At 46.1% G+C, this 21,244-nt stretch overlaps 1 protein-coding gene across 1 annotated transcript in view; it reads right to left on the minus strand.

The window, feature by feature from the left end:
• Positions 1 to 21,244, minus strand: part of SCML4 (Scm polycomb group protein like 4) — a 65,003-nt gene that overhangs the window by 38,424 nt on the left and 5,335 nt on the right. Inside the window, exon 2 of the mRNA XM_064706886.1 lies at positions 4,019 to 4,224. Coding sequence (XP_064562956.1) covers positions 4,019 to 4,219 — 201 coding nt within the window. The 5' untranslated portion in view covers positions 4,220 to 4,224. The remainder of the gene's footprint in view (positions 1 to 4,018; positions 4,225 to 21,244) is intronic.

The following is a 21,244-nucleotide window of genomic DNA, read 5'->3' on the forward strand; positions in this document are numbered from 1 at the left end:
AGAACATTTGCCAGGCAACTTTTTTTTTTCTTTCTGAAGATCTCTGCCAGCTTGTTTAATACATGGGAAAGTAACATGATGAACCTCAATACAATTTCCCTGCAGTTTTCTTAAACTATTTAGAATCAGATTCTCATTTTTATGGCTTCCTGTTCCCTTGTACCAGTTGTCCCTTTTCCTGAAAAAAAAAATTGCTAGAAAAGCCTGGGATTCACCCCATCCCCATGGGTTTTTGTCCTTCCAGACAGGAGGGCAGAGGCACCTCCTGGCAATGAGAGCTTTTGCTGCCAGAGAGAGAACCATCTCCAGCCCCTGAAAATGTGCACTAAGGTGAGCGTCTGAGCCAGCCTGGTCCTGCCAGGTGGATTTCTGATGGCTGGACAGAAGGTTGCCATTAAACATGCACCAGGGAAGCACAGAGCTTCTGAGTACATGTTTTGGGGTCCGTGGCTCTGTGCATTTGGCTGTGAGTGAGGACACTCATAGCATAAGCCCAGTCATGGAGGGTGAGAGGGGAGGTCAGCTGGCAAAGGCAAACACAGTCCAAGGTCTTTTCCACCTTTTCTTGTGTTGTGCAATAACTTCCTTCTGCACAGCAAATGATGCAAGCGAGTCTGCACACAGCCTCCTACATCCCATCAGCGTTTCACAGAGAATGAGGCAGGTAACCTTGACAGGAGCTTATACAACCTCGAAATCCAAGGCTGTATCACAGGATAGGTGAATAAACAGGACACTTTAAGGTTGCCTGTGCAATCTCATTCCCAATGCATCCAAATCCTGACTGCTTATTTGTCATCATTAGCATTGACTCCTAGGGCAGCAGGGTAACCTGTGCCCCGTAATGGAGCTGTCACTCCACACGTGTGACACTCGCTGCCCTCCCCACCTGGCTGGGCTGGGCTGGGGCCACCTCCCCAGGTGGGAGCTGCACTGCCTGCACAGAGGGACGAGCTGCCCTCGAGCTGCTCAAAGGCTTCCATGGCTTTGCTGCCCTCAGGGAAGGACGTGGTGGTGTGTGTTGCAGTGCTGCCCCATGCATGTCCCTCCATGTCCCTGCAAGGTGCTAACAAACCCTTCCCTCTTACAGCCTTCCCAGGCAGCTCTTCAGGGCTGCTCTCACTCACAGCCACAGAAATAAAACCCATCCATCCACTAACCTCCTCCCCTGGCTGCCAGAATAGGCTTTTTCCCAGAGATTTAGACAATCAGAAAGAATATTGTATTTTGGAGAAATGTAACATTTTATGGCAAATAGCTCCACATAAGGTACAAAACGGTTTTTGGAAAAACAGCTGATGAAATTTTATAGCCAAAGCTGTGAAAAAATAAACAGGATAGCAAGGAAAAGACTTTTCTTGGTGATGAAGTGTGATAAAATGTCATTTCAGGAAGACATAGATATTTCCTTTAGTATCAATGAAAACAGGCAATGGGTCACCTGTCTATAAAGAGCATGTGATTGAAAATGCCTGTTATTCACATCTTGGTCAAAATAAATTTAAATCTAGGCTGTAAATTCTGAGTTTCTTAAAAATTCAGAAGTATTTTTCCATCTGCTCTGTAACAATTCAGCTCTCTGGCTGCTATAAAGAATTTGGTCGTCTGCCATTTGGGCAGGGAGTCATTTTTTAAAATGAATTTAAGTCTTGTGGTATCTGAAACTCATACAATTATGGAGCTAATTAAATCAAGCTAGAGTTCCCCATCAAAAAATGTAATTTTTGACTCAGGCTGAGGAGGTGCTTTGGATGGAGAGGGGCTCACTTCAGCTGAGCACACAGCGTACAAAGGCGCCTCATGGAAAACATTGCTTTGGTGTGTGAATCCTACAGCTCAAATCAACCAGGCCAGGTGCCATGGGTGCTGCAGCTCATCCGTGTCAGCCTCATCCACCTGAGCCACTGGATATAAAAGGATGCCTTGTTATGTGCCATGCCTCATTTCAGATCCAGTGCTGAAGGAGGGATGCTGTTGCCTCCTCACCAAGTGCCTGGGGACAAAGAGGAGGAATGTGTGGTACCCAGCAGGGTTAAAGTGTCCCTTTGGAAGAAGTGGGGGACACAGCAATCAAATGCTCGGCCACGTAGGTCCAAAGCACAGTGTTACTGCAGCATTTTCAGGAATTTAAGTCTGCCACTTCTCCCCTTTATATATGTGTGGTGATTGGTGAAAGACTTTTTTTCCAGGTGGATGGGTACATTTGGGATAGCATGAAACATATTCCTCAGCATTTTTTTTGGTCAAATTACAAATCAAATGCAAATGCATGAGCAAGAAGTTGGGGTCACCAAGACAAGCAGGGACAGAAGGGACAGGATCTGAAAAACCCTGCATACAAGGTCATTGTTGTATTTGGCAAATCACTAAATCTCAAGCCTCAAAGACCCAATTTCATCACATCTCCAAAGTATTGTTGTCCAGACTGGATGGTTTTGATCTGAAGAGTCTGCAAGTCACCCATTTACTGATAATAACTAAATTACTTGAAATAAATATGATATATAATAAACTTGATATAAGAAATACCTCTAGTAAAACAATTCAGATATTTCCAACCTGGAGTTTTATCCTGATATGGAAGTGAAAAAATAAAAAGTATTTCCATATCCCACATTTTACAAAACACTTGAATATTTGTCCCAGTCTTAGCTTGGAGCTCTATTTTGGAGTACTGTTAGACAGAGGTTAGGGGAAAGGAGGGAAAGGTAAAGATGAGGGTAGCCTGCTCTAGATTAAGCTCAAGTCCAAGGCTCACAGCAATCAAACAGTTGGTCCCTGTGTCCAGAGCTCAGCCAGCAGCACCATGCATGGAATGTTGTTGCCTGCTATGAACCAGGAGAGCTCCATGGAAGAGCCAGGCAACACCCCAGACAAGACCTTCTCCAGGAAGGCTGGGTCAGCCTTGTGCATACCCTGATTGTTTTATTTGCTTTTCTGTCTTGAAACCACAAACCCAAGCAGCTCTGATTTTCCAGCAGTCTGCAATTTGCCCTCCTTGTGCAGCACTCTGCATGTCTGTGCCAGTGCCTATTGAAAACAAGGAACACGCATGGCAAACATGCACAGAGCCCCGAGCTGGCTGGGGATGGAGACAGAGAGATTAACTGAGCAATCTGCTGAACACACAAGACCCCTTACTAAGCTGTGGCCCAATTTCACTCCCCAGAACAAATTCTCCTTCCCTGAGCATTACAGTCCCATTTTTGCCTGGTGTGAGGCATCACAGTGGCACTGCTCCCACTGGTGCTGAGCCCACTGCAAGTGTGGTGGGAGAGACCCAGCCCAGCAGCAGCAGCAGAAGGGTTTAAGGCACTAAGGGCTCCTGGCTTTCTTTAGTTCTGCCTTTGCCCCAGGGCTGCACAGAAAGCTGGGCAGGGAGCAGACAAATACAGTGAAATACCATTATTTTTCTCAAATGTCCCTCTTTTCTTTTTTTCCTTTGGAAAGTACCTTTTCTCCCTCTCCCTCCCTTTATTTCCACTCTCCTTCTCTGTATTGCTTTCCTTCTCTGTTCAGTTTGTTCAATTTCTAATCACCATAAGTGAGAAAAAGGAAAGTGAAAAATGAGAAACCCTTCCCCAAAGGTGTGCAACCATCCCACACAACACTGTGGAAAACATTTTCAAACAGACCAAATTAAAATAACTTTAACCTTTGGGAAAACACACATGGTGTGGTTCTTGGGGTGTCCTGGGCAGGACCAGGAGTTGGGCTTAATGATCCTGATGGATCTCCTTCAACTTAGAATACTTTATGATTCTGTGATTTTTTTTCACCAGCTCAGGTAGAAGAGAAACCATCTTCTCTTTTGGTTTGGTTTGGTTTGGTTTGGTTTGGTTTGGTTTGGTTTGGTTTGGCTTGTTTTGTTTTGTTTTGTTTTTTCTTTTTCTTTGCATTGCTCTGCCCCTGACTTGCACAACTTTTCCTCTGTTCCTGCACTTCAGCTGAAATTCCAGAAGAAAATGCATGAAGACCACCAGGAGGTGGAGAAGGAATGTGAAAGCCATGCATATACCTTGTGCCCAGGTTTTCTCCCTCTCTTCTTTGGGATCTTCATGCCTGGCAGAGCACTGGCAGGTGCTGAGAAGAGGTTGTGAACAGCCATTTTGATGGGTGCTGGCTGGAGCGGGGGCCGCCCTCGCTTCTTCCCTGCCATCCTGGGGGACTGCATCTCCCCAGCAGCCAGGCTGGGGTCCAGGCATGGTGGCTGGCTCATCTGCCCTAAGGAGACAAACAAAAAAAAAAAAAAGCAAACCAACTCTTTATTTAATTTTCTTTTTTGGTTTTTGGGTTTTCTTTTATCCCAAGGCAGTTTTCTCAGTGCTGTCATTTTCCCTCTTACCATTGCTCACAAAGCAGCAAGAAACACACCACAGATGTATGACCCTGGGTGGGACTCACCTGACCACAGCCTTATCTTCACCTGACCACAAAACCCTTATTTTTCCCATTTCCCTCTCCTGACCATGAGTACAGGGGGAGTTGCTCAGGTGGTGAGGCTTCTATTGCAGATGTCCAAGAGGTGAATCCCACAACCTTGGGGATACCACCTTCACTCTGCATCCTGCAGATAGGTGTGATGAAGGCTTGATCTTGCAGCCATCAGTCAGAGGGGTTTTGGAGTAATGATCTCATAAAGTTCCTGCCAACATGGTTTTTCTCACAAATTCTGTGGTTCTGCAAATCCTGCCTCACCTCAAAAGTAGTACCAATACCAAAATGGATTTCTCTCCTCTTCATCCACAGCCCTCCTGCGTGGGGAGGCTGGGCTGGGCCATGAGGTAGCCAGGACAAGGTAGCCATGTTAGAGGGTAATTGCCAAACATTTCCTCTCTGCAATTTTACAGCATCTGTTACCAAGCATGTTAGTAGTGGGCTTTTGGATCTACTCCACCAGCACAGTTACTTCACCGTAACTCCATGCAGCTGCTGAAGTTGAGCATGGATGATGGAGTGGAATCTGGTCCATTTTCCTCTGCCCAGATTTTAATAAAGAAAACAAATATACGGCTATATGCACAACACCAAGGGAATATACAGCATCCTTCACAGCTTCTAGTAAGGGTCACCTATGAACAAAGGTTAATTTAAAAAAAACCAAACAGCTGAAGCAATATGTTTCCAAATGTTGTGTTGTCCAGGCATTTGATTTCCTGCATATGGGCAGAATAGTAGTCCCAGTCCTGCCTGCAAGCATTGCCAGGCACAAAGGTCCAAGCAATTCTCATACCTTTATGATAAACCTTGCAATGGCTAATGTTGTCAAAATTGTGCTCCCTCAGGCCAGTGATAATGGAAGACTCCCTGTTTTCTGGGGTTTTTTCACAGAGGAGGCTCATTGCTCTCTCAGCTTCAGAGAAAACCTAAAGATGTGGTTCAAGAGCATTCTCTGCATAAAGCAAATAAAGGTTTGTTTATTACCACAATCAACAACAATTTTTTTTTACAATATCTATCAACTATAAAACCTACAAATTTCTCTGAGCACTTCAAATTTCACAATTTCAGAGCCCAGTGTGACTGAGCTGATGTTGTTGGGAATGAAATCAGGATTGCTCACTCACATGGTAGGAAGGGTACCACTTGATAGGGGCCTCTGGTGACAAGATCTTCAGCTGGAGGCTTCTTTTTTCAATGGCAAGTATGTTATGCCTAGTTAAAACTCTGTAAGTGTGACTAACCAAAAAGAAACCCACTTTTAAGGTATTGTCCATATTATCCAGTTTACACAATCTCCAGTATGATAAAAAATAGAGGGCTCCCAGCCCTACCCCCCCAGTAAATGCATTTATTTGCAATATCTTAAAACCTGTGTGTTTTCAATAATGCTAGGGGCATCTGCTCTGTTCAGATAGATCCACTATATCTGATGGGACTCCTAGACTGATTATAACTTCAACCCCACCTACCTAAACCTCTCAAGCAAACACTGAATGTCAAACATCAGAGCCGAGCAAACGTGCAGTGCCTGATTCACCACCCTGTCCAGAGCCACTGTGATTGCTCTCACTCTCCAGGCATGCTCAGCCAGCTCGGGAGCCCCATGAAAACCTGCCATGAGGCTTGTTTTTTACCAAAGAAAAGCCTCACAACTTTTTCTTTTTCTTTCACTTGTGACTGCAGAGAGTGTCCTTTCAGGGTTAAAATCGTCAGGCTTGCCACAGCACAAGTTAAATGGAAAGGCCCAGCTTATCCTGAACATCACTGCTTTCCTTCTGCCTTCAGCAGTGCTCATTTTGCTCCCTGTAGTGCTTTTTGAGGGACACCCTCGGTGTCCCTTCCACCTCCCAAAGCAAAACATTCCCAGGATCTTACATTACAGGCTGTCTGCAGGCAGGCAGTTCAGCAGGGAAAGGAAATGCAACAATTACACTGGATTTGGCACCAAAACCCACTGAAAGCCCAGCGCTGCAGGCTCTGCATTTCGGTCTGCCTTAAAAAAAACCTGGCAAGATAAACCTTTGCAGAGGAGCTTGGTGGAGGCTGAGGAAGACAAATGCAGCCCAGGTTTGCTCCCTGCTTGAGGAAGGGAATGGTTCCTGCAGAAGGGACCACTGGTGGCCATGGGGCTGTGAGACAGAGGCTGTGCACCTGCAGGGGACACCACGCTGCATTGTCTGTTTCATATTCTCCTCTGATGGTAAAAGTAGCTGATGGCACCTCAGAAACTCTGAGTTATCAACCCCCAGAACAAAAGGTACTGACCCAGAGCACTGCTTTGTCAAAAATGCTGCTTTCTTTTGCAACTGGTCAAGTATTAAATGTGTTGTGGTTAGGAGATTTTAACAGTCACAGATTTTTGTGCTCTTTCTGCCCTTTCAATACTCGTGACACTGTGCTTTGGCCAAACCTCTTAGGGCTCCTCACCACATGTGAGGAGCTGACACACAGCTGGGTTTTTTTTCATCACAAAACCCAGATGAACTGTGCACAACAGGATCTCAGTGTAACATACTTGATTTGATACAGCAAAGACGTTGTCAACTTCGGCATCCAAGCTGTTGTAATTACATTTTATTACAAGCCCAACCGTGACTTGATTCTCCTTTCTTGTGTGCTAAGGGAAATGTTGTCACACTGCTGCAGATCCTGTGGGGCTCCCCAGCAGCAGGGAAGGGCAGCAGACACACAAAAACTGCTCCTGCCTGACCCTGAGGGGTCACAGCAAGACCTTCCCTGACAGCCAGGAGGAAGCTCTTGGGCAGGCTGGAAATACACACAGCCAAATTTCAGGTTGGCCAAAGAGGTCAGAGGGACACAGGGGCTTGTCTGACTGCCCCCAGCAAAGTCAGGGTGTCACCTTGGAATGACTTTCCTGGGGCAGCTCTGGCTGCTGCCACAGCCTGGGCTTGACCCACAGCTCAGTGCTGGAAAGCTTGGTGGGTTCAAGGCAAGTCATGAGAGTTTGATGAAATTTAAGGGCAAATTCAAGGAAGCAAATTACAGGCTACTAACAAAGGTTCAGGAAAGCACTGTAGTACAAATAGCTGGGGAGAATGCTCTGGGAGGGAAACAGTGTATGTTTGCCCTGTCCTTGTGCTTTTCCAAATGCACTAGCTTTTGGATGCCCAAGGATGGTGCAGCTTCAGTCTGACCTGGGTCTATCACTTTTGTATTCTCAGTTTAAAAATAACAGCAGGAAACTGCATTTACGGCTTCTCATCACATAATGCAGGGCTAGGCACAGGGTAACCTCTCCTGACTTGTCTCTCAAGCACTGTCGTTTGGAAATGCAATTTCTAACCCTGCCTTCCTCATTGCCCCATCAGGTCCCAGAGAGGAGGCAGCAGGGAAACACTTCTCCCCACCTTGGCAAGCACCGCAGGAAGGGTGAAGTCTCACACCCCCCTGCAGCAGAGGTTCAGGTGTGACTTCAGAGGATCCTGAGGAGCACCCTGTGCACAGCAGTCTGCCCCATGGGATGCCAGGGGTGGGGAGAAAACATTCCCTAGGCCAGTGCTGAGCTGTAGGATGCTCCTCACAGCCCATGCTTTGCACCACGCACACTTTGCACCATGTGTTGCTGTGTGTGCTGCACAATTAGCAATGCAGGTTACAGTGCTGGAAGCTACAGCTGAGAGCAGAGAGAGCCACGGTGCATTTCCTCCCAGGCTGAGTGTTTTTGATGGACTGCAAAGATCCATTCTTAATAAAAATAAATGTCTGCAATAAATGCAGCTTTTAAGCTGCACTCCAGTAAATGCGAGGACTGAAGGTAAAAATACCACATTAAATTTTATATCGGTAATTCCACAGGATGATCATTTTAACTTGGTTTATACCAGGTCTCATGCAAACCTGTGCCTGGACGGGCACAGGGATGACACATAGGGAAGGAACAAGCAATTCCTGCTGTAAGCCAAAGGAACATGCAGGGGTGCAGTCAAGTAGAAAATGTGCCGGTTCCTCAGCAGCTGAAGGAGATTGCCCTTCCCTCCCCTACACCCATTGCTCCCAGCTGCAGAAAGACTCTGACCTGTCAGCATTTGCAGCCCTGCCTCCAACTCTTGACTCCCGCAGAGCTTTGTGTCTCACTGATCTGCATGCCCAACAGTGGTATGTGGAATGGGGAAAAGAGATAAACTTCTTGTGATCTTGTCTGTCTTTTCTTCAGATGCTGTTCAGGAAAGCACATTTGTGGGGGAATATCCCATTGTTAAACAAGAGGGAGGGGATACCTTTCAGTCAGTAACATGACTGTTTTCCCCTTTTCTCTGTGCACAGCAGGGCAGCCCTTTGACTGTGACCGCTCAGAGATGATGGTCTGAGGAGTAGGTGAGCAAAAAGAAAAGCACTGTCAGATCCAGAAGCAGAGCTTTAAACCTGCCTGCTCCTCCTGGGGAGTGTTCAGGGACATGAGACATTACCCATCTCTTCGTCGTGAATATCAAAGCAGCAGTGCAGAGTACATGAAAGGTAAGGGTTTAGTGAAGCAGACAGTAGGAATTTTTGCTAATAAAAGCATTGAGCCAATATTCTCTGCATGTCTGTATGTGATTGCCTAATGACCTCTCATGGTGAACACCCATTTCACCATTGCTCAAAGAAAGGTCAGGATAATTTTTATCTGTGGCACAAAGTTCTTTTACAGTGATTTGCAAACCACTTCTCTTTTCTTGCCTATTGCTTTGGGGATTGAAATGAGAAGCTGCTTCTCTGAGGGACTCTTTTGCTCGTTTTGACCCCAGGAAGAGAATTTCTACATAGAACTCTTGACACTGTCTAGCCAACAGGATATAAGTAGACAGGCCTATTTTCCCAAATCAATCATTCAAGAAAAAATCCAAACACAAATATCTGTGCTAGCTGTGGAAACCAAAAATGGGATTCATCCCACCTAATTTCAAACCCCAGTTTATCTTCATCTCATTATAGTTGCCTCTGGTCATTTTAACGTGATACCCTGTGTTGCATCTGCCAAAATATCTCATACACTTCAGCTCATCTAAGTGTTGAGATATTTCCATCTAAGGTGGCACAAGATGACTATTTTAGACAACCAGACTTAGATTATGACACCCAAAGGCCTACATTCAAACACTTGGACACAGGTGTCTCCATGGGTGCTGGATGTCTGACCTCCCACGGTGTCAGGACAGATGTGGCCAGTGTGGTTGAAGGTGTGGGGATGTCTCCAGATATAAATGGTTGAAGTTGTCCAGATATAAATGTAGTTTGTGGTGGCTTTAGTGGCTCTAGTGTCCACTGATCAGATCCAGTTTGTCCCTTCCTTGTAGACATCTGTTTTTAAGTATCTAGACCAAAATTTTTCTTGTTTCCGAAAGTTAGGTTTGACTTGTCTACTTTATATCTGACACTAGGGTGAAGTTTATCATGTCCTATGTGTACTTGCTTCTTCTAATTATAAAATGAGTCCAGAAAAACTCAAGCTCATGAATCTAGATATCTACAAGGCCCTTGTGAATCCTGCACTTGGTTGCTCATGCCTGTGTGCAGTGGGCAGTTCTGTGTTGTCCTGTGCTCCTGGTTAATAGTGCCTTACATTGCAGAGGAAAGAAATGCCTTTTTGAAAGTGAAAACTCAAGCTTCCTGGGTAAGAAAGATGAGATTCCTGGGCTTGTTTCAGATTCATTGTCAGGTTCCAAGTTGGACATACTATCCTTTCAGTGTCTCATTCTCCCACATGTCCCACAGAGTCCCCTCCAGGAGCCAGAAGACAACCAGACATGGAAAGCAACTTTCCTGGGACAAGGGCAGCTGATTGCAGGATCCAGGTTCCTCACACTCCCATCACCCATACCCAACCACTGCCCCATGTTGTTTCTCCAGCAAAAGTGAGCAAAATATTTCAGTACCCCTCATTTGAGTAAATTAATATGTTTCCCCCCCATAGTTCCTTGAGTGGTTTGGTTTTGCCAGCTATTTTATGGTTCAGGCATTTTCAGAAGCAGTTTAAAAAAGCTGAAGAAAATGCAAATACATTTTCTTCTTGAAGGCACTCCCAAGAGGATTGATCCTGAGGTATTCAAAGAGATATTTGTGAGTTTTCCCTACATAGAGCTGCGCTACAGTGAAAAGTGTACACAGATACAAGAGGGGTGAATGTGTTTATGTTCTGGAGCGTAAAAACATGGATTTCTAATGAGCTGTAGTCTCTTGTTGGAAGTGGTAGCCCCATATCACCATCTCCTTGCAGCACAGAAGAAATTTAACTCTCCTCGATAGAACTGAAAGTAGTTGCAGCATCCAAAACAACATTCAGTGGCATCTGTCACTGCATAGACTTTGTGTATCTTGCCCTGGAGCCACTGTGTCTCCCACTGTGGGAGATGACAGTTTTCCCTCAGTGACATCACTTTGTACCTGAGATATGCAATGCAAAAAGTTGGTTCATTTATTTAGTTTACTATCCTGCAGAGTAAGACTTCATGTACTCCCAGACTCATGCTCTCCTTCACTCCTCATATGACTTTTGTTGCTTTGTTTCAAACAGACCTGATGGAGCACAAGAGCAAGGAGTGCAAAGGCTGCAGGTGTAGTGGAAATATGTAAAAGATGGAGATGTGAGACCCAGTTGTGCTCCTACAAGACAATGAGAGCAGAATACACAATATAAAAGTTTGATGCTGGGAAAAAATCTTGTGAGACCTGACACCCTCCCAGACACCAGAATCAGGCAGTTACAGGTCACCAATGTCACCATCTATAGAAAACCAAGCATCCTTGTCTCCTCTGCTCAGGAAACCACCTGAGGCTGTTCCTATAAATGCTGTGGTTGACTTTGTGCCTGCCCCATGGGAGCTGAAGGAGGTGCAGCAGCCAGTCTGGGCATGGGTGGCGCTCTGCTGGGTGGCTTTCACATCTTGGAAATTGGCACATTTCTCTTTGCAGGTGCTTTCAGGCCTTTGCACCTGCATGCCTCCAGCCTGTGCTGAAGATTACCCTGCAACAGCAAATGTAAAGTGCTTAATCAAATAATTTGCCAGAGGATCCAAATCAAACAGAGTTAAAGCAAGGAAACACCCTTTTACACTTGCAAACGTGTCTCAGTGAGCAGAAACCCATCAATGTGTCTGCCACAGGTGCTTTGCTGGCTGCTGCAGGTTCAGGAGTGTCAGAAGGGGTCCTGCAGCAGGCTTGCTCTTCAGGTGCTGAGATCAGGTCCTGGTATTTTCAGTCACTGCATTGGGGTGAGAAAGGACTGGGCAGCAGGCAAGCAGTGTCTGTGCTGTATCCTGCCTTCTTCTCCCTCCCAACACCTGGTGCCTTAATGAAGAGACAGGGAGCTGGCAGGAAAAAACCACAGGATTCTTCAAAATCCAGACAAAAACCGTTGATGGTGTCTGCACCTTCTTTTGTTACTAAGAGCAAAAGAAAGGGAAAATGGTTCCCAGTGCCTTCTTAGAGCCTGATTATTTTTTTTAAGTTAAATTCATCAGCAGTGACAGTGCTGTCCTTGAGGAGGTGTTCTTTTGAAGGATAGCACCCTGGTGACAGCAGGTAGAGCAGTAGCTGCATGCCCCTTCTCACTCAGGTTTGCTTAATGAGCCAGAAGAACCGGCAAACCCAGGCGAGAATGGGACCCCCAGGAGCAGCCGAGGCCAGCCTCGCCTCCTGATCTTGCCTTTCTTCATTTGGCCTGACATTTTTGTTGCAGATGTGCAGCCTGTAGCAGGGAGATGGGGGAATGAAACTTTATGGAGAGTGAGTGAGTACAGGCAGAGCACCAAAGGAAAGATGTGAAAAATGGATGAGCGAGGCTGTGAGAGTGGCAAGGGTCACTCTGCAGAGGTGGCAAAGGCAAATGTGCACAAAGAAGGGACAAAGCAAAGGCAATTCCTTCCTTGCCTCTCTATCTTATGTGGGGCTAGTGGCCCCACCTCTGATATTGCAAAGAAGCAAGAAGAAATACAGCAGGCTTGGTGTCCAGCCTTGGTGAGCTGCAGGCGTGGGAGGGGTTCCACTTGCAGATCTTTGCCTCAGACTGTGGTTTACCATTTGCAAGACAAGGTCCCAGAAAAACAACTTGGATCCCTCCCCTCATTGTCCTGAGACTTCCTGCCTCAACTTCTGTGTATGCACAGGTGCCATTTTGTTTTGCTAAAAAGACCCTCTTAAAATCCTCTGTCCTGAAATCCTGGGGTGGTAAAATGGGCTGCTGAGGGATCTGTCCAGGAGCTGTGCAAAACTCCCTCTGGGATCTTGGAGAGACAGGATGGAGAGCTAAGGCCAAGGGCTGAGTATTATAATTTTGGTATTTATGATACAAATAGATGCTCCTGCAGACTTCCAAGCTCTACTTGCCAGGCCTTCCCATCAGGCTTCCTCCACTTCATTTCCTCGCCTCCCCTGCCTGATCTGAGCACCCTCCCCTTGGTGCTGGCAGGCTGCAAAGTCTCCAAAGGAGATAGGTCCTCCCCTCACTGCCTCCACAGTCATCATACTCCTGCTTAGGTGGCTCATGAGACCCTGCATCCATCCCCAGCATCCCTCTGGATGTAGGGATGTGTAATGGAGGGCTGCTCCCTTTCCAGGCCGCAATCAGCCTCCACCTGCTTCTCTGCCACCCTGCCTTTGACCATCTGCAACTGGGACTGAGTGAACTTTCCAGTGACTGGGAGGACTGTAACACAGCACATCATTCCTCTCTCCCTGACCTACCAGCTGTAATTTCCAACATCAAGATCCTCAGCTTTCAGTTTTCTCCAACTCTGACCCCAAGTGCTGGAGATGTAAAGATGTCTGACAGTCTGACATTAATTAATTAATTAATTATATGGCACTGAGGCTGTGATTCTGAACCAGCAATTTAATTTAAACTGGTCTGATCCCTGAAATCATCTGTAATTAACAGAAAGAATCCCTAGAACAGAAACTGGAGTCAAGTTGAAAAATTCCCTGTCTTCCCCAGATTCAGATTAATAAGAAATATAAGCAAACTTTATATGGTAAACGAGAAAATTGTCATGATGTACAGCTTGAGGTGGTCTGGATGTTTTGTGTTGGCATTTATTGCCTCCTGTGCTACTCTAAGTGGTTTACACACTGGCATCCTGAGTTACCTTGGCAAGTAAGTACATTTCTAACACAGAGACAACCCTTGTCCTGAGTAGAGTTGCCCTAATTCCCCATTGTGAGCTCCTTTCTTGAGTTCATAATATGGGATAAAATCTCCATTTTTCCTTCTTTCCCAGATTAAACCTACTACATGAAATCACCAGGGCTAATGTGCCTGTTTTGGAAAAAAGATGTGGAACTCTCCCCTCTTTCCCACTGAAATATGCCTTGCAGGCAGTCCCCTGCTTCTCCAGATGTCATCCCAGCAGCGTGCTGGGGAGCCCTGAGGTGCTTGGGGTGCTCCTGCACCAGCCCATGTGCTGCCTCCCATTCCCCCACCAGGAGCAGCCAGCCCCTGACTCTGGGAGGGTTTCCCGTGCTTACCACAGATATCTGTCCCAAGAAATAAATTAGCCCCCTAAATCTGAAGAACTGATATTACAAAAGTCAGTAGGGAAATATCTTCTTTTGGGCAGAGGGCAGAAATTTCACACATTTCTCACATAAAGTTAACTTTATTCCTTAGGGATGTGATGTACTTTTATATTACATTTTGAGAAATAATACTTATAAAAGATTCATAGTTTTCTGGCATAAACTGGAGTAGCTCTTACGTTTCTGTCTTTAGAGATTTCAGGGACCATGGATTCCGAAGATGCTGAAAGCTTCCACTTCCATGCATGAGAGATACATTTATATTCAAATCACATTTTAACATTTTAATTGGACAGCATGAATAAGAGGATATTAATTTAATAATTAAGTTCAGGAATAAGAAAAGCATGTGCATTACTGACTACAGCCTGCTGTGTTAACTTGGACTGTTTGAGAACCAGGTGGTCACCCCAGTGCCACTGCTTCCCACTCCAGCAGAAAAGCTCTGGTCCCTCAGTGATCACCTGACAGGCTGGCAGAGGGTAGTGGGGAAGTTTCGGGCCATCAGCTGTGATTATTTTGCTGGCAAAGAGCCCCTTTTGGGAAGGTGAGTTCTGGCCACTCCCAGGCTTGCTGTCTGCCTGGACACTGGATCTGTGCCTGGGGAAGGCTGCAGTTGGCTCTCAAAGTGCAGATTAGATACATCTGGAATAATAAAAGCATCCTGGGAAACTTCAAAATATTCCAGACCTAAGACTGAAGCATGGGAATATCATGCAGCAAGTTTGCAAGGAGCAGCTCACTGTGACTGGGGAGCAAAGCTTTGCTAACTGGGGCTGATTGTTAAAGGACAAGCTCTCTAAAGTTTGACTATACCTGTAATTCATTTTCTAAATAAATATATAACCTTGACTTTTCAGAACTGTTTTGATCCATTTCCTTCTCCAACTACTCACCATTTTCTGTTTTCTCAATGATTTTTACATTGTGTTTGGCAACAACCCTGTTTTCATCACCTAGAAACTCAATATTCAGTGTAAAACCTCTCCAGCTGGCTCGTGTGTCAGAGCCTGCATACCTTCGGCAATAGAATCTGCAAAATTGTACTGATTAAATTTCTGCTTTTGCTGCTATTTAAAAAACACACCCCAGATGAAAGGTGCCTCTGAATGAATTTTCAGTAGGTTTGTGCTTGCAAGGGCCTGTCAGTAGAAGGCACCCTTCCAAACCTGATCCAAGAGCAGCTAACAGGAAGCTTTCAGACATTTTATGGAACCAGAGTTTGGCCCCTGTGTAATCTGACAGTGGCTGGTGAGAGCAAACACAGAGCACTAGCAGAAGGCATAAGTGCTCTTGCAGTGCAGCTTAAACCTGTGCAACAGGGCTCTGCGGGACCAGAGAGGAACTTGCATCGCATACTCAGACCCTGCACATGGAGTTTTCCTCACCATTGCATTGTTTACTGGTGCTCAATGTGTCACTGTTTTCATATTTTCTATGTCTGTAGCACCGAATTGGCAAGAGATTTCTAGAATGGCAATGTCATCCATTTCTGGCTACACTTCTTACTAAATGGGACAACAACTCTGGTCACAAAGACAACTCCTCACAGTTCCATGGAGATATCAGGGGCTGCCAAGGAAGAAATGCCTTCATGCACAGGCTGAGGCACACGCAGCCTGAGGCTGACAGCAGCCACCCAAGGCAGCAAATTCTGATGGACCACAGAGGTTTCTGTGCTCAGCAGGAGCTCTAGGAGCTGCTCAGTGTCTGAGGACTGTCCCACTACATGGATCACCAGAGGAGCCACACACAGAATGATTGGTGGCACCTGCCTTCCTCAGGAGACCTCCCTCCATCACCGGCCAAGCACAGTGGGCACTTGGTGAGAAGGGCTCGGGTGCCTGCACAAGCCCTGGCCAGAAGGGTGGACTGTCCTGCTCCCCCATCACCTGAATCCCCTTAATCAAAAGCCTTCATAAAGCCCCTCCATGCCCCAGGCACGCTGCTTCACTGCAAAGTCATTTCAAAATTGTTTGATAAAATATTTCAGCTTTTAACCTCTTTCTTCTGCCAGTGAGAAAGCACAAATGAATATGAGACAAATAAAATATCTACAGGTCATAGTCCATTCTGCCTGCCCCTCTGCAGGGGATGCTCACAGTGGATGGAGGTAAGTCATCCTTTTTTATTGTTTGTGTGTGTGACCACATAATTTATGAACAGATCATAAGCTCTTTGTGGCAGTGTGTGAGACAACTAGTATCTATCTCTTCATGAAATCTCTGTGATATTGCAAAGGAAATTAAAAAGCAGATTGAAAAGCTTCTTACGTCTCTCTTGAAAATCCAAACCAGTCTCTAAATGTGGATCCTGTGTGTTTCAAATGCCCACAGTAGAACAGGCAAAGTGGCCCTTTTTGCAAACTCCTCCCTCTGCACCTTAAAGCCCAAAATCAGATTTACTCTCTTGTGGTGTAATTCACATGGGATCCAATGCAATCAATGTCATCATCCCCCAAATTCTTTGTCAGAAGCTATTTTCTCTGTTCAAAGTTTATCCTATTTTCCTTGCAAGTTTCTCCCTCATCAGGAGGCTGTGGCATGGTGCCATCCATAGCACATGATGATTAAAGCCTCCTGAGTACCTGGAAGAATTTTAGACTTTATTTGTTTAATTTTCCTCCCACTTTCCTCTAATTTTACATTCCCTTATGGAGTCTCCTGGCCTTCCCAGCCCATCTTTTCTCCTCTGATGCTTAAAGGAACCTGCATTAACTAACCTGAGCAGCCCCCTCTGGCAATCACAGGCAGCATGACCAGAGTGTCAGACTTTTCACTGTCCCAAAATTAGCATAAGAAACTGGCATATGGACTGTGACTGTAGGCAAATGTGACCTTTTCAGAGGCTGACTTTATTTATTTAGTCTGCTGCCATTTATTTCTGAGTTAAAAAAACAAACAAACAGAAAAGTCAGGGATATAGTGCACTGTCTCCTGGACCTACTAACAATAAATAATTACAATACCTCTGACTAGCAACATTTCTTCATGGAACAGTAATTAAGATTGTAGTCACTGCCTGGGACACAGGCTGAGTACACAGCAGGACCATCATTAGCTTTTTCAGTTCCTCTGCACTTTCATTTAGGTGGTACAGGGCCAGACACGAGTGCCCCCGTGGTTGTACATGTTCCTGCATGCTTGCCCTGATGGGAGAAATAACTGAGTGGCACACACAGCCCTGTTTGCCACTGGACCTGTACATCACATGTTTCTATCATCTCTCATCATTTCAGGGAAAACCAGCTCGTGGGAGGTTTTAAAGCACGCAGATGGGCATGCATGGCAATTTTTGCCTGCTCTGAAATGCTCTCTCCCTCTCTGGCCTCAGGGACTATTTCCCTTGGCAAAGCCTCCCACAGGGTTTGCTGTTAGCTGTGCTCTTTGAGTCGTGCTCTGAGTGCCCCCTGAGCACACCTGAGAGGGGCTGGAGCCTCACTTCTTTCTTCTTCCAGCTCCCTGCCTGCCCTGAGGCTTTCACCCAGGCAGGAGGATGGGCCTCTGTGTGCTCATCATCCCCTCCGTATGTCCCTCTGCACGAGACCCCTGTATCTGCAGAGCTAGATATTAATCAGTTTGAGAGAACACACCAGCTTCCAAATTAATTAGAATAAATCACCCACCAGAAGTCTCAATCAGTCCTGCTCTCCTCATTTCAGAGAGGAGGCTGCTCCTGCATGGCTACCTCCACATCACACATCCCAACCTCCCTTCATTTTCTCCTCATCACACAGCAGCTTACTGCCTACCCAGGTAAATAAATACTGCAGCACAGAATCACAGAAACATTTGGGTTGGAAAATACCTCAGAGGTCATGGAGTCCAACTGCTAACCCAGCACTGCCAAGCTCACCACTAAACATCAGCCCTTCCCTGGACAGACCCTCTTGCTCCGTGTGTTCTGAGCTCCTGGAGAGACAAGAGCCCTGGCACAAGGTTACTGGTAGCTCTCCTGAGCAGATCTTTCTCTTTGACAAAGACAGATCCCTGAGTTTCTTTGCCATCTCAGCATCTCAGGTCCCTGCTGTCGGCAGAGGCTGCCACTGCCAAGCATGTAAAAATAATGGGTAAAGAAAAGAAACAAATCATGATTTGTGCAATATTGTCTCCCAGCTCAATAATCTCATTTAATTAGAAATCAGAGGTAACAACCATGGCAGGTAAATTTAATATATTGAAGACTGAAGGAATTTCACGATCTCTAATAATCTAGTTAAGAAAAATGTCCCTGAAGTTGCAGGTTTCTCCCAGGTGTCTCTCCCCATACCACACAGCTCCATCCCAAACTAACCATCCCAGAGCACTGGCACAGGCCACCAGCACATTTTGTGTCTGCTGCAGGGTGCCCTGACACACCCAAGCTCACGAGTGCAGGTGTAGAAGGAACACAAACCTGTGGTCAGCCAGGGTCAGGAGCAGGCTGAAATAGCAACACTGTGGTCAGTCCCATCAGCCTAATCACTTGATTCATTTTTGTTCCAGAGGAAATTTACCCTCATCTAGTCAGCTGTGAATAAGCGAAGAGTTACATTTTCTGGTTTTTTAGCTTCACCCAAGAAACACATGTTCTGAGAGGCAAGCATATTTGTACAGGCTTAACTTCAGTGACCTGATGCCACTACAGCAATCCCAAGAGGAACACAACATGTTAACACGTGTCCAAAGGTTTTTGAGCTGAGCTGGGGGCGCAGCAGGACTGGCACCCCCCAGGCACACTGCTTTCACACATATGGAAAAGGTGGAAAAAAGCCATGCAGAGGGGGAACAACAACAGTTGTTTTCCCAGAGCACACCCTGCCCATGCCTGCACCCTCCCCAGTGAGGCAGGACCAGTCCAGCAGTCCTGGGGTCTCCAGGCAGGGAAAGCAGCAGCAAAACTCCCTTTGCACACGGGGACATCCATTTTTGTGGGAAGGGAAACAAACTACACCACACATGTGAGTAGAGCCCAGCCATGCTGCACACTGACCTACATGAACGGGACTTCCCAGGTAAGTGAGTGAAGGCAGGAGAACCAAGCCTGACAAAACCTGAAGGGTCATTGCAGCCCCTCCTGAAAGGTAGCAGCATTGGGGCACACAGCAGAGCCTTTGGTTGGGAAATGGGGAGCACTCCCAGCCACACTGGGAGCTCCACAGAGACAGAGACATCATCTCCTCGCTCTTGCCTTCCACCAAGCAGAGCTGCCCTCACTCCCATGCAAAATGCCAGTTCAGCCGAGATTTAACCCTGAAAACTTCCCTCCTTTGTGTCCCATTAAAGCCTGAGGGACTGCAACCACCACCAGCTCAGAGGTGACACAACAACCTACACAACAAGCAGCATCCTCTCTTCCCACACTTTAAGGAAAACTGCTCATATATCAGCACCAGAGCGGTGGTTTAGATTGCTCAGCGTCCTCTTGAATAACTAAGCAGCAGTGAGTAATATGTATTTACATACATTATGGTCTATTCCCCCAGTGGAAGGCGATTTGTGCAGATAACTTCCATTAATGTTAAAGGGAGTCACTCACATAAATCCTTGGCACATTAATAGCCCATGAGCCTCCTCTGTGTAGTAGTTCGTGTTGCTGCATTTAGCGAGCGCGATAGGAGCGCAGCCAACTTAATATGCAAATAAATTCAAGTATTTACTGAGCCATAAGAGATAGTTACCAGGCACATCTCATTCATCCTTTACGGGCAAATAGATGGAGGTTGCCAGATTAAATCGGGAGATAAATGCTACAAACATTTTTTTTAAGGCAACAGGGTACTGAGTCTCCACATATACATAAATAATGATCATAAACAGTTTCTTGAATACATCTCCTCTTCTACTTGTTTTACTCTGTGAGTGTCTTTACTACACATCTGCACTGAAGCACCATTTGTTGCATTGCTGTTGCCTGACAGTGGCACAGGACACTCTATCCCTCAGGGATAGAGGAGGGCCATGCACCATCCCTGCTCACTCACTCACCACCTCCCTGGCAGCTGCACAAGCTGCAGGAAGGGAACACTTTCACTTTTAAAAGATGGGCCACCCACTACAACTCCCTTTTTCCCAGCACCCTTCCTTTATTGGCACCTGGTGCAGGAAAGAAAGGTGAGACTTTTTGTGCCGTTTCTTTCACAGAGGTTCTCTTGAGAATCTGCACTGGGCATTTACAAAACAAGAGCTCTCACCAGGTCTGTACTTTTCTGAGGCAGAAAACAGACATCTTCTGTGGGAAACAGATCTTAAAAATGCATCAGATGCAGTATTACCGAAGTCCTCCTTCAGTTCCCTCTGCATGATTTTTTAGATGCCATGCCAAATGGATGTGCCCTCAAGATATTTCTTCCTGGGGGTAATGAATGAAGTAACACTGATTCACTTCATTCTTTCTGATGGAGAACAAGAAAAAATTCTCTATCTCTATTCAGTTCAATAGGAAAGTTCACGTGCACATGCAAGCTCATGGAAATATGCAGATACATATATTTAAAGGCCTTATCTATCATTAGACTCCACAGCATCTGCTGGGCTGCAATCCTATTGATGCTGTGGGGTTTTTCATAGGAGTCACCAACAAACCCCTGAAGTGATCCTGGAATCTCTGTGATGGCTCTGGGCTGCTGTATCTGCCCAAGCCTTAAAGCACAGCACTTTGTGCAGGCATTTCCCCACAGAGCCAGAGCCAGGCACAGTGGCAGCTCAGCTCAAAACCAAAAAATTATAGCAGAGACAAAAGAAAACCTCATGATCTCTCAGGTCCTTTAATATGGAACCCCTATTTGTAATATTGCCCTTTGGATTCTTCCTTAGCTAAAATCCCAGAGCTGTCTTTTGCCCTGTTCAGTGCCTGTCTCTCCTTTCAAGATGTCATCTGAGTACCTGGCCAGGTGGGAAGACCTCTCCCAAACCTTTATTTCTGCCTCCAGTCATGTCTCTCTCCCCACAGTGTCCACAGGTCTCAGTGGCTGCAAAGCACCAATGTGTACTTTGGAAATCACATTGTTTTACGCACCGATCCTGTAAAACAGAGGTTCCACCAGAAAGCAGCTTGTGCCCCCTTGCTGCCTCCCCAGGGGAGCCTCCACAGCTGCTTGCAAGGAGCAGTGGAGGTCTCATGGCTCAGGTCTGTCCATTCTGCCCCAAATTCAGGCTGCTCTGGGGGGCTGGGGAGCAGCAGGCACCCAAGAGATGACTTTGGCAAGGGGACCCGAAGTGGCAATAGGACACCCAGCAAACAAGACCAGTGGTGATCCCTCATTCCCACCTTTCCTTTCTCTTGCCTTGAAAGACTGAGTGTTTGAGTG

The sequence above is a fragment of the Zonotrichia leucophrys genome, chromosome 3, assembly GCF_028769735.1.
Source record: "Zonotrichia leucophrys gambelii isolate GWCS_2022_RI chromosome 3, RI_Zleu_2.0, whole genome shotgun sequence".
Taxonomy (NCBI): Eukaryota; Metazoa; Chordata; class Aves; order Passeriformes; family Passerellidae; genus Zonotrichia; species Zonotrichia leucophrys.